Here is a 12,655-nt window from a genome sequence, read left to right as displayed (position 1 = left end):
ACTGTGACAATTAAACTCTTCTAAAATATCAGCCTCTGCTAAGTGATGAGCATATGGAAATTCTTCCTTTCAGCCCCAAATTCATTAGTTCCCAACTGTGGATATACATTGGTTTGGGGGATTGGTCTGGTTTTTAAAATACCAGTCCTTGAGTTGCATTTCACAGGCATGGTGACTTAACTTCTTGGTGCTGAGGCCCAGGCATCAGTTTTAAACTAGAGGCCTTAGTGGATTTGAGTATGCAGCCAGGACCAGGAATCAGATCATTCAACCTTGAAAGGTCATTGAAAGTTAACTTGTTCCCGTGGGAAAGACACCAGGGATCACTATCACCACCTTCAGGTAGGAGGCAGAACTGACACACCTCAGCTACAAAGGGCTCTGAGAAGCACAGATCTATATGCACTGTCCTGCTTTCAGGGCATTGACGAGGCATCTTTGTATTCACATAGGCCTTCTTTGTGTAAATGACTTCCGAGGGAACTTCACTGGCAAGATTAGTATCATTAGTATTAAATATGTGTTTATGTCATTCATTTTTCATCTTCTGTAGTTATAAATAACAGACTACAATATGACATTGAATAGCACATATATCATATAGTCAAAATAACAGAATATGATAACATGATAGAGGTCTATTACCTCTAGCCACTAAATATTCATTGAATATTTATCCTTATAACTAACATCACTGAATTTTATAAATGTTCTCATCAATAGCATGTGAGAGGCAAAGGCAGTTTCTGTGACTAATCCTAACCAACCTCTTCCAAGATGAAGCCGCTGCCTCTCCTTCCCCACCCCTTCCCCAGCTATGTGTTAATTGGAATTGTCTTGCTCTGTGTGATCAACACTACCACCAATAGGAGTTAAAGCTCTAAGAAATGAAGATGAGGGATAAGATGGGTGGATGGATAACTAGGTGATAGATGATAAATTGATGGATGATAGGTGATGCATGCAGATACATAGATAGGTATTTATAAGGAAGTGTTAGGTATATGTACAGCACATGGATGTGTATGTATGGAAATTGATGACAAGGGTTTGCACATGCAGAGCATTGAACCTCCACTGATTTCCATCCCCAGCCCTGAGCTGAACCTTCTGCAGTCTATTGTAAGCTGATGCAGGCTTCCTCTGTCTGCTCAACCTAGACTCTGTCTCAGGAAGGCTTCCTTAAGAGCTCAGCTTCTCCATTTCGGAATCATTGGCATTTTAGTCTGGGTAATTCCTTGTAATGGTCTTGTGAATATTGTGTGCCATTCAGCAATAACCCTAGCTTCTACTCACCAGTGCCAGGAGCACCCGCTCCAAAGGCTACCTCCAGACGCCGCCTAACTGCAAAGAGCAGATGCCTTAAGAACTAGGGTGCTCTTGGGGCTGAGATTTCACTTTTTTCAAAACAGCTTACCTAATTCCCCTAATCTAAATTGGGAACCTTATGTTCTTCTCTCGCTCATGAAAAGTAACTGTGGAGTGAGTGACAGTCTGTAACAATACACTTGCCTGAGACATGAATGTCTTTCCACAGTATAATCTGTTTTGTTCACTCTATCCACATATTGCCTGGTGCAGTGATTGGCATTTAATAAGTATTTGTCAAATGAAAGAATATAATTCTGTTATTTAATAACCTGAAGCACAAAAGCTGACTTGGTCCAAGGGGGGAGGGGTTGTTCTAGGGCTTGTTTCAATCTATATGACAAAGCCTGTAAAAGAAAAAATTAGGGCCATATTGAGGCTGTTGAAGGGTGTGAGCAGGGAAATCTAAAAATTATATTATTTGGATAGGATTCCTTGGGGGTTTTGGCGGGGTGCTGCTGATTGGCAGCTTCATTCTGGAAACAACAGCTCTGATATGTCACCACAAGCCGAGCCAACCTGTCTCTCCTGGTTCCCCAGCCCATCCACCATCAAGCCACAGTGGAAACAAATTTTTTGACCAGAGTGAAGCTTGATGCTTCATTGGTTCTCTGAGGACCAGGACAGACATGTCACCCAAAATAAACCTCATCAGAGACAGCGCACGAGGCCTTCTAATGCTCCTTTTCAGGTTTAAAAATGGAATTAAGATGCATAATTTTTAAAATGAAAAATGACTGACTGGCATTCTTCCCACCAAAAATGGGGAGTAATTTAATTTGTTAGCAGCTTATTTTATTTGACAGTCTTTGTACATACTCGATTTGGTTTGTTACACTGAATTACCCTTTAATAGTGGGTACATCATGCCAGACTCTATCTCCCCCCCCCAGGTGGGTTTGATAATTGGACAAGCGTCCATATTGTTCAAGTTTTCATTACAATGAGAGCACAGGCTCCTTAGCGGTGTGAATGGGCTGCTCCTCCCAGCCTCCGACTGTGGCTTTCAGCCCTCCTCTGCTCATTGCATCTGCTCCAGTTTCACTGTTCTCCAATGCTCTGCTCATGCTTCATCCTCAGTGCATTTGCATCTAGGGTCTGCCTGCCTCACATCCTTCTAGCATCTGCTCATATGGCACTTTTCAGAGAAGTGTTTCTGGAGAAGCCATGTCATATAGCATGAGAGAGAGATGTGGGGGGAGAAGAAGGGGAGGGAGGAGAGGAGAGGAGAAGAGGGAAGGGGAGGGGAAGGGAGGAGAAGAGAGGAGAGAGAGGAGACTCCAAAGAAGCAAGGTTGACTGTGTATGCCCTGAGACATGCCAGATGCAGAGAAGGGATTTACTAGTTTCTTGAGTGAATAATTAAGTTACTGGTCCAATACTCAGGAGTATACACACTCCCCTATAGCCCCACTTCTTCCACCCATCCTTGGTTAGCATCCTCTCCTTTCTGTGTCTGCCTCCACCTCCCTAGGAGACACAAGGCCCTGTGGGTGATACCCTGGGCAGCTCCCACTGAACTGTAGTACAGCTCATTCCCCTTATTCTCTCTCTCCTCTCTCTGTCTCTGTCTCTCTCTCTCTCTGTCTCTCTCTATCTCTATCTCTGTCTCTCTCTCTTCTCTCATTTCTATGCAGCCTGGTACAGAACCAGGAGGAAGAGAGTCAAGTTGACTCCTGAGATGAGGAGTGTGGTGCTCTGCTTCAGGCTAGCTGTGGGACTTTAGATGAGTTACTCGGCCATTCTGTGCTTCTCCTTTCTTATCTGTCCCTTAGGGCCCATAAGATAAGGTAATTCACTGATGACTGGCTCAAGTGTTTAAAACATTTCAGGCAGTGGTTAAGAGGTTATCACTTAATGTGGGGTGTTCATAGGAGTTCATAGAGGGTCTGTCCAACAGGGTGCTACTGAAAAGGGGAGAGTAGTTTCTGTAAGCCGATGGCAGGTCAGATTCAGGCTGTCCATTGTTCCCGGGGAAATCAAACAGCGGATATAATATCAGGATGCCAGGTGTCCAAGGAAAATGCGATTATGTTGCTCCCTCCCAGAATCACACAGACACGTGTGTGAGAACACTAACACGTCCGACGACCTCAGGAGATCACTGAACCTGAGCAGAGGAGGGATGCAGGCTGCCCAGTGAGGACACTGCTGCTCCCCAGCATGGGCCACACTAGGTACACAGCCTCTGCAGCTGCCAGCAAGGCTCAGATAACAGCTTCAGCCATTATCGAAGTGCTCTCAGCCTGGCCGGGCATTTACCCATGATTCCATTATTCAGCCATTAAGGCAGGAGGGTCATAGGTTCAAGGCCAGCCTGGGCTACAAAGCAAGAGCTTGTTCCTCCAAAATCAAAAGTGAAGCCTGCTCTCTCTGTGACACTGTGCTACATCCTCCCCTATAGGACAGCAACACACATGCACACACACACACGCACACACAAACAAATGCTTATAAGGCCAGCTCCAGGAAGGCTGAGTGAGATCATGGCTAGGGTAGAGCTGACACCTGGGGCTCTAAACCCCATGTCTGGCTCATAGCACAGGAAGGCTGCCAGGACTGTGCTTGCCAAAGAAAGCCCAGACATTCCCTGTCACTCTTGAAATCGTGCCCCGATCTTCTCCCTGCATGGCCCCAGAAGGAACAGTCAGACCCTGTGGGAATCGCAGTCCAGACACGGCTGCCTAATCCACCATCTGGGCCTTCCTGAACTGCAGAGGGCCCTACTTGTGAGGGACCTCCTGGGCAGGAGACAAGCCTTCACCTGAACACAAGAATGATCCAGGGACACCCTCCACGGACAACCATGCACGCACACACAGACACACACGCTCTCACACACCTGATCTGTGCAGAGAATCCCCAGACACCTGCTCGGAGCCTTTCCCCATCATGCAGCCCATCATGGATCGTGTCAGCCTGCATTAGCAGCCAGGCTCATCACATTAGGCAGCCTGGGCTGGCAGCTACCACTTGGAAATGCCTCTTTATCCCATTGTCACGCTCTCTTCCACATTGAACACAGCCACAGGAGTGATCTGAAGACCCGGTGCGGACATGAGGTCAAGGATTGCGAAGCAGATCCCACCTCCCTGAGCCCTGGGTGCTTGCTTGGCACTCAGACATCTGTAGGGAGCCAAGTGCGAGCATCTTTATGAGCAACTGTAAAACGTGTGGCACGTGTGTCTGAAAACATACAAAATAGATGCCCTATCCATTTGCTATGAAAATCCGTGGTGACTGTGGAGGCATCAGAGCTGAAGCATGTGACATCAGTAATGTCTCTCTCCTGAGCATTTATCTCCCTGGCTGTTTACCCAGGTCACTTACAAAGTACTGATGAGTTCCCACCCTACACAGTGTCCCTGTGTGGTATACCTGAGAAAAGAAGGCTCACTTTGTAGCCAGGTAGTTCTGAGATCAAATCCTGCCTATGCCCTCTCAGATCTGGACCACACCGGGACGGTACCTTGGCCTCTCTCTGCTTTCTTTCTATAGTTCTACTTATGTCAGTACCCATTTTTCAGGTGTCGGGAGAAATATTTAAGATGCTATGTGAAGAGCTCTTGGCCAGACACTGACGCTTCAGTAACTGTTTCAGGGGCATGTTCATGGAGTTTTCTCCATTGTGAAGCCTGAGTTGGTGTTCATCCATGCACACATGCCTGTAAAACTTGGACCTCAGCCCCTCACTCATCTCCTCTATACCTCCAGAAAGGCCTGATGAAGACTTGACCTTGATCATGCCTGAGTCCTCGAAAACGCATTCATTCTTACCATCTTCCAGCTGTAGCCCCTCCCTGCAGCTCACCCCCAATCTACCCTGCCACCTTTGCTCTCACAGACTCTGTCACCGCCTCCAGTTCAACCCTGGCTAGAACCTGCGTTCTGCCGGCCTAGTGACTTATTTCTTATCTTCCAAGTCCCCACACATTCACCCATCCTCCGAAAGCCTCTCAAGAGCCTCTATGCATTATGCCTCCTCCCTGGAACATTCACTCCATCGTTATGTGGTATCACTCATGGCCCCACCCTCACCCCCAGCTAAGGCAGCTATATGAGGCTGGAGTGAGGCAGAGGTCCTGTGCTCACCAGGTGAGCCCTTAGGACTTTGTGCAATGCTCAGTTGATATTGTTGAAAGAGTGGGTGGGATGGATGGTGACTGCCTCAGTAAATCCCAGGGCCATCTTCAATAGGATGAGGACAAAGAAGGTTCAGCCAGTACACCCCAGCCCATCAGTCAGTGTTCAGAGCACAGGCCTCCTATTCCACACATGCACTGCTAAGCCATTCACTGTCCATGTCTGGCATGTGAGTCCCAAGATATCAACCCCTCCTTCTCTCCTGACACATGGAAAACCCTACCACTGGCTTCTGGGACACCCGACCTTCGTCTGTCTGCACTTCCCTCCATGTTTTCTCAGATCATTCTTATGAATGCACACATGCATGTGGACGACTCCAAGGTGGGGCTAGGAGAGCACTGCCTGCTGTCCGGTGACCGCACTTCAGGAAGCCAGCCTACTCTGAGCCACCCGGGGTGATGTTGATCCAGAAGCTAAAGTCTTAAACTACCACCTGCTGTCATATCAGCCAGGCTCAGCTTTTCAAAGGGGAAAGGATCCTTGTGGCTGAATATCTCCTTGTTTCTATTAAAGAGCTGCACCTAGCTGTGTGGATTAACTTGTTTGGGTTTTTAGAAGAAGAGAGAAGAGTGTGTGTGTTTGTTCACATTCCCCAGAGAGAACTCTCTCTCTCAGCCACCTAACTCCCCCAACCCACCATGAAGAAAATACTTACTGGCATTTACTCTATTCAGTCATTCAATAAATACACTGGACACCTTCTGTATTTCAGGAGAGTGACCGTGTTATTTACTGTCCAAACAGGAGCCATCTTGAATGTGACACTACCTAGTTGGTACTCAAGGACAACTGGTGCAAACAAAGGTGTTTCCAGGCCAACCAGGACACAATGAGCACTTGTATAGTAATGGCTCATGTGGCATCACTGGAGTCTTGAGTGATGGAACACATTCCTAAAAGTACCCTAAAGGTTAAGAATAAAACTAGGATAGAATCCAGGCCTCTAGGTCCATCATGTAAGAACATGAGAAAAATAAATTGAGATTGAAGCTAAATGACACATTCCTAAGATTTTTTCCCACAATCTCCTTTCTGGAATAGATTTCTTGTTGATAAAAAGAGAGAAAGGAAGAAAGGAAGAAGAAAGGAAGGAAAGAAGGCAGGAAGAAGGGAGGATGGAAAGAAGGAAGGAAGGAAGGAAGGAAGGAAGGAAGGAAGGAAGGAAGGAAGGAAGGAAGGAAGGGGAGAGCACATTTGAGAAACACATGGATTTAGTAGGTTGCATTGTGTAATATGTGTGTGTATATATGCAAACCTGCTTGTGTATATGTAGCAATAAGGAAGAGGTCATGAATTTCAGGGGGAGTGGGGAGAGAGGGAGGGATGGAATGTAAACATAGCACTTGTGTATAAAATTGTCAAAAACTAACAAATACTTAAAATTTTGAAATGTGAAACAAAATGAGAATGAGAACTTTGAAGACTATGTCCCCACAATGCAATCCAAGTCCCCTGAAGGTGATAAGAGAAGTGTTTCAAGTTTACAAAGATTGAATATTGCCCACAGCACCAGGTGACAGTTGCTGAAAGACCCAGAATGTGGTAAGAATGGAAACTGGTTTCTGTAACTCTCGGTTTCAGGGTTGTGGCTTACTTTGTGGTAGTAAGGACACAGCCCAAACACATTTTCTATTTAAAAAAAAAAACTTGCATTGTGAGCACTGTGCCTCTCTCGTCTCCAGGTGCCTGTCCTGAGACCCATGGACCTGATGGTGGAGGCCACCCCACGAAGAGTGTTTGCCAATGCACACACCTACCACATCAACTCCATCTCCGTCAACAGCGACTATGAGACCTACATGTCTGCTGATGACCTGAGGATTAACCTGTGGAACTTTGAGATAACCAACCAGAGTTTTAGTATCCTTTCCTTGCAAGCCAGAGGCCTATTGGTCCAACTCATGAGTATCCAGGTAGGAGTGGGCTGGGGAGAAAGAGGCAAAGGAAGAGAACTGCCAAAATGGAAACAGCTGGCATCTTTGAAGGAAAATCTCAAATTATGGGCAGGGCGGCAGGGCTGGGTCTAGAATGTAACCCAAAATCGTTGATTCATGCTGTGGCATTTGTGTGTCCTGCATTAAAATAAGAGCTGAGCTGGCACATGTCATATCTCAGTTGTCAGAGAGCTCATGTAGCATGCAGAAGGCTCTGAGTTCAGGCCTCAGCCTTGTGTCCTAGGGCATGCTGGAATCCTGTCTCAAAAAATACAGATAGAACTTTACCAATAATGAAGACCTGGTTTTTTTGGGGGAAGGGGGGTTGCTTCCTCTGTTAAAAGGTTCAAAATTAGTCTGTGTGGCGTACATGTGTCACCAGGGTATGGAGATGGATTTCATTGTGTCATATTGGTGGCAATAATGGTTGCTGCCACTTACTGGAATCCGAGCCCATGTGCTGTGAACTTGCAGTGTCTGCCTTTCATTTCCCTACTGGAATATAATATGTAGACCCCTGAAATTACACGGCTCGGTGGGTCTTCTGTTGGGGACACCTGAAACCACAATCCACACAGAGACAGCACCGCTGGCAGCCCCCACTAGCCCTCTGCACATCACCTGGCCCTGGTGCCCCTCAAGGCTGTTCTTGGCATGATGACCCTCATGGGGCTGAGGAAGGAAGCTCTTGTCTACAAGACTCCAGGTCCACTCTCCAGCACCTCAAACAAAACCAAAGCTATAAGCGTTATCATTTTCCACTTAACCAGCACTGGGAAAAGTCAAGGCTTCCAGCCGAGTGTCTGTGTAAGGACAGTTCTCTGACCTCGTTATACTGACCTTGCCTGTAATAATAAAGGCTGATTTTTGTTTCGTGTCTAGAGCAGCAGCTCTCAATCTGTGGTCAGGATACCAAAAGACCATTGGAAAACACAGACATTTACATTATTCATTACAATAGCAAAATTACAGTTATGAAATGGCAATGAAAATCATTCTATGGTTGGGGGTCACCACAACAGAAGAATTATATTAGAAGGTCACAAACATTAGGAAGGTTGAGAACCACTGCTGTAGTATCTGCCCATCCAGTCCATCCTAAACCCTGACTCTTACCTCCAATTCCCAACTCAGTTCACGGTCTCAGCCCTCGGGCAATTGAGTACTGGTATTGGCTCCAATTTAACTTTGATTCTGCCCTTTAGTTGTCAGCTTCTGCCTTTCCAGCCCCACCCATCCATGAGCCCATGTATGCTTCCTCTAAAATGACCCTCAGACAGCTGAGATGTCCTCCTCCCCACTCCTACCAACATTCACTGATGTAGGCTACCATTGTACCTTCCCCTGTGGCCGCCTGAATCCTCTCCTTCACCACACATCCCCGTGCCCATCAGTTAGCATGTGACCTCCTTGGCATTCTGGCTGTGTGTACCTAACACTACAGTAGCTTTCCAGAAAGCTGAAAAACCCTTAGTTGTTTCCCAGGGTCTAGAAAATTCCACGCCATCTGGGCCCTGACTCCATCTTCTGACACCTGCCATGTTGCTTTTTGCCTCACCCACTCTGCTTCACCGAGTAAACCACATCTCTATTCCCAACTAAGCATTGTTCTTCCTCTCTTTACCCTCTGTCTGGAAATGTGTCCCAAGAGTTCTTGGGTCCAGCCTCAGTAGAATCTACTATCTCTACAGAGACTCTCCCGCTGGCTTCCAGGTGGCCGTCAGCAGCCATATCCTTGCTGTCTTTGTCATGATCAGCGGGATCTGGAATGATTTGTGTGCATTTCTCATTTGCCCCTATGAGAATGTCAGTTTTATGAGAGCAGGAGCACCAGATGACCCATTGCTGTTTGTCCCACGGGATTCAGCATTCTGTATATGAAAGCTGCTGCAAGTAGTAAATGTGACATCATAGTCAGCAGTCAGAGTGGAGCTTCAAGAGACTCTTCACTATGGAATCGAACATAGAAGCTTAACTTGAAAAGTGGTAAAGCCAAGCTGGGGAAATGGGTTAGTCAGTAAAGCGCTCACGCACCAATCATGAGGACCTGAGTTTGATCCCCAGAACCAGGGAAAATAACCCTGTGTGCTGCGATGCACACTCTTGTAATGCTAGCACTAGCAAGGTAGAGGCAGGCTCACTCTCCAGCCATCCTAGTCTATTGGCAAGTTATAGGCTAATGGGAGAGCCTGTCTTTTTGAGGGGTGGGATAATTTGAAGAGAAATAGCCGAGGTTGATCTGTGGCTTCCACAAGCGCGCGTGCGCGCGCGCGCACACACACACACACACACACACACACACACACACACACGGGCTTGCAACCCACACATGTACATGAAAAGGGCATCTGAGTAGTGGATACACAGCTGGTTAGTCTCTACCAGAGAGACATCCTGTAGTCCCTGAAGGCTTCTTAGGGAAGGTGTCTTTAGCCGGTTTCTGGCACTGAGATACATCTGGGGACACTGAGAACTGGCCTTTGGGACTGTGACTGGACATCTATTGTTGACTCCGGAACAACATCTCACACTGTGTGAGCCTGGGAATAGCTGCCTCTGACTGCAAGTTTTTCCCAGCAAAGCAGCTTCCAGTAGAACGAATGTAGGCGGCGGTCCACTTTCCCTCCTCACATGTATTCTGAGAGCCAGGAATCTGCCTGGGCTCAGCCAGCTGTCACTCTGAGCTTATGCTTTCCCAGCCTAGGTGGCATGTTTTCTGAATTTTGCCTCCAGGCTTTCAAGAGGGAAAGGAACTTTCTCAGGCATTTGGGGAGACAGATGCCTTGGGGAGAATGCAAAGGGGACATATTAATAGTGCCGTTTAGGTTATCTTCTGCAGATGTGTGACAGCCTGCCAGATGCTGGCATACAAATGAGACCATAGCGCTCACCCTTAAAGCTGCCATATGTAAAATAATCACTGTCGTCATGTGGGTGATGATAACTGATATCTATATAATGCCTTTCAGCCAGACTGCCCCGGGCAGGAAAGCTGTGTAAACTAGGACCCTTTTCCTCTCAGCACTGAGGTGTAGTCACCTCTGGAGGAGACAGTGGCCCTTTTCCACAACAGCTTCATAAAAGTATCAAGAACAACCCTTGTCTTAAATATTTCCTATTCAGCGCCTTCTTCTGTTATGCCTTTTATCTACCAAAGAGACTAGAGCATGGCTCGGGACACCTACAAAGCCTGGTGTGGGAACCACTGAGGTGGGGGGCAAGATGCTTCAAAGAAATATATAGACTGTTTTCATAAGTGTATTAGCCATACCAAGTAGTTCTTACAAAACATGAATCCTGTGAGTCCACAGACACTAAAAACTCCGCTTAAATTATAAAGTATACATCAGGAATTAACTCAGTAACACAAGTAGAAAGGAAGTCTGGTAGAGGAAAAGCAAGCCCACACTAATGTCATAGCTGACATCATGGGGTTTGGAGTCTGACAGGAACAGAGTTCTCACCCAGGTCCATCATTTTCTGACTGTGAACATTCTCACAATCTGCTTTTTCTTCACCCAGACTCCCATTCTCCACTTCATCCTCCATAGGGAGAACTCTACAAAAGGATTGTAAGATATTCTCTGTCTCTCTCTCTTTCTCCCTCTCTCTCTCTCTCTCTCACACACACACATGCACACACACATACACACACACACACACAGAGAGAGAGAGAGAGAGAGAGAGAGAGAGCTTAGAGAGAGAGAGAGAGAGAGAGCTTAGAGAAATACCTTACTGAGTAAATGACCAGTATAACAAGGGCTAATAAAAACCATGCTTCTTGCTGGATGGTGTGGGCAAACACCTTTAACCCCAGCACTCAGGGGGATGAGGCAGGCAGATCTTTGAGTTTGAGGCCAGCCTGGTCTACAGAGTGAGTTCCAGGACAGCCAAGGCCACACAGAGAAACCCTGTCTCAAAAAATAAAATATGCTTCTTGTTGAAGGGATTAGGAAAACTAGAAAAGACGACCAGGAGTTCTGCTCTATTGAAATCATTGTCTGGATCATACTCTCAATTCTAGACTCTTCCTTTGGTGCTACATTAGGTGATATTTATAAGATGTTGCATATTATATTCTAACCAGCATATACTTGCAGAGACCCTGAGGTCCAGGGCCTCACTTTTAGCACCAGGTAAGAGCATGCCAATCCTAAGCCTTTGAGTTCCTGACTACAAGCCCTGTCCTCCATCCACAGGCAGCCAGACCAGCCTGTATAACGCGTCCTGCCTTAAAGTGAACAAAGTGATCCTAATGCATCAGGACCGTAACAGCCCCGTTTTAGATTAGTAGTTTTCATATAAAAGTGGAGACACTGGGGCCAGACCTTGTGCCGGGTGTTGCCCTAAGCCAGAGATAGAAAATAGAAATAGAAATAAAATTGCATTTTTGGAATGACATGCATCAAATAATAACATCAATGCGTGTTTTATTGTGAACTGAGACAGGCCCTTTACGGGAAGAAAATTTAGTTCTTTGAATGGATTGTTCTGGACTAGGGAGTAAAAGGAGTTTTGCTGAAGAACTGATTGTTGAGATATTCAGAGGAAGACTATAAGCTAACTCAGGCAGGGAGGTGTGGAGATTCTTGCCTAGTCCACACATAGGTCCTTAAGAAAAATTCTAAGCAAGCTGCCATCCTGGAGCAAGGGTGGTAAGCTTAAGTGAGGCTGTTCCTTGTATAGTTAGTCTCTGGATGCCTCCGAAGGAAAAAAAAAAAAAAACTGGATAATTTTTCTTTGCTCCTAGCATCATTGTAAGGTGGCTTCATTTGTCACTTTGCCCCATCTGGGATGCACAGAGCCTCAAATCTCTTACTTCTAGCTTCTAGCGTAGCACTTGGCAGCACCATGGAGAGCTGACGCTTTTGCAGTAATGGGCCAGGGCCAGACAAGCCTAAGGAAAGACACAAAGGCCTGATACACACAATTCTTGTTTGGTGAGATGTCTTTCATCCCACCATACGGGTAAATGCATGACTTAATTTTAGGCTGGCATTTCATATATAATGAGATCACACTTCCCCACCCCACCTTTCTGGTGCTAGGACCAAGCTTTGTGAGTGCTGGGTAAATGCTTCAGCCCTAAACTGTATCCCTGGCCTTGAAGAGCATCCATCTGATGACTAGCCCAGCACATAGCCTGAATGTGCTGAGACAACACACACACACACACACACACACACACACACACACACACACACACAC

At 46.4% G+C, this 12,655-nt stretch overlaps 1 protein-coding gene across 3 annotated transcripts in view; it reads left to right on the top strand.

Moving 5' to 3' along the window:
* The window catches only part of Ppp2r2b (protein phosphatase 2 regulatory subunit Bbeta), a 393,858-nt gene that overhangs the window by 328,520 nt on the left and 52,683 nt on the right, over positions 1 to 12,655 (top strand). For all 3 annotated transcript variants that reach the window (XM_055622592.1, XM_055622593.1, XM_055622594.1), the window contains one exon: positions 7,196 to 7,373. In XM_055622592.1, the coding sequence (XP_055478567.1) occupies positions 7,196 to 7,373 (178 nt within the window). The remainder of the gene's footprint in view (positions 1 to 7,195; positions 7,374 to 12,655) is intronic.

This window comes from Psammomys obesus, unplaced genomic scaffold (genome assembly GCF_907164565.1).
Source record: "Psammomys obesus unplaced genomic scaffold, mPsaObe1.curated_primary_1811, whole genome shotgun sequence".
NCBI lineage: Eukaryota > Metazoa > Chordata > Mammalia > Rodentia > Muridae > Psammomys > Psammomys obesus.
This window is presented reverse-complemented; position numbering and strand designations above follow the sequence as displayed.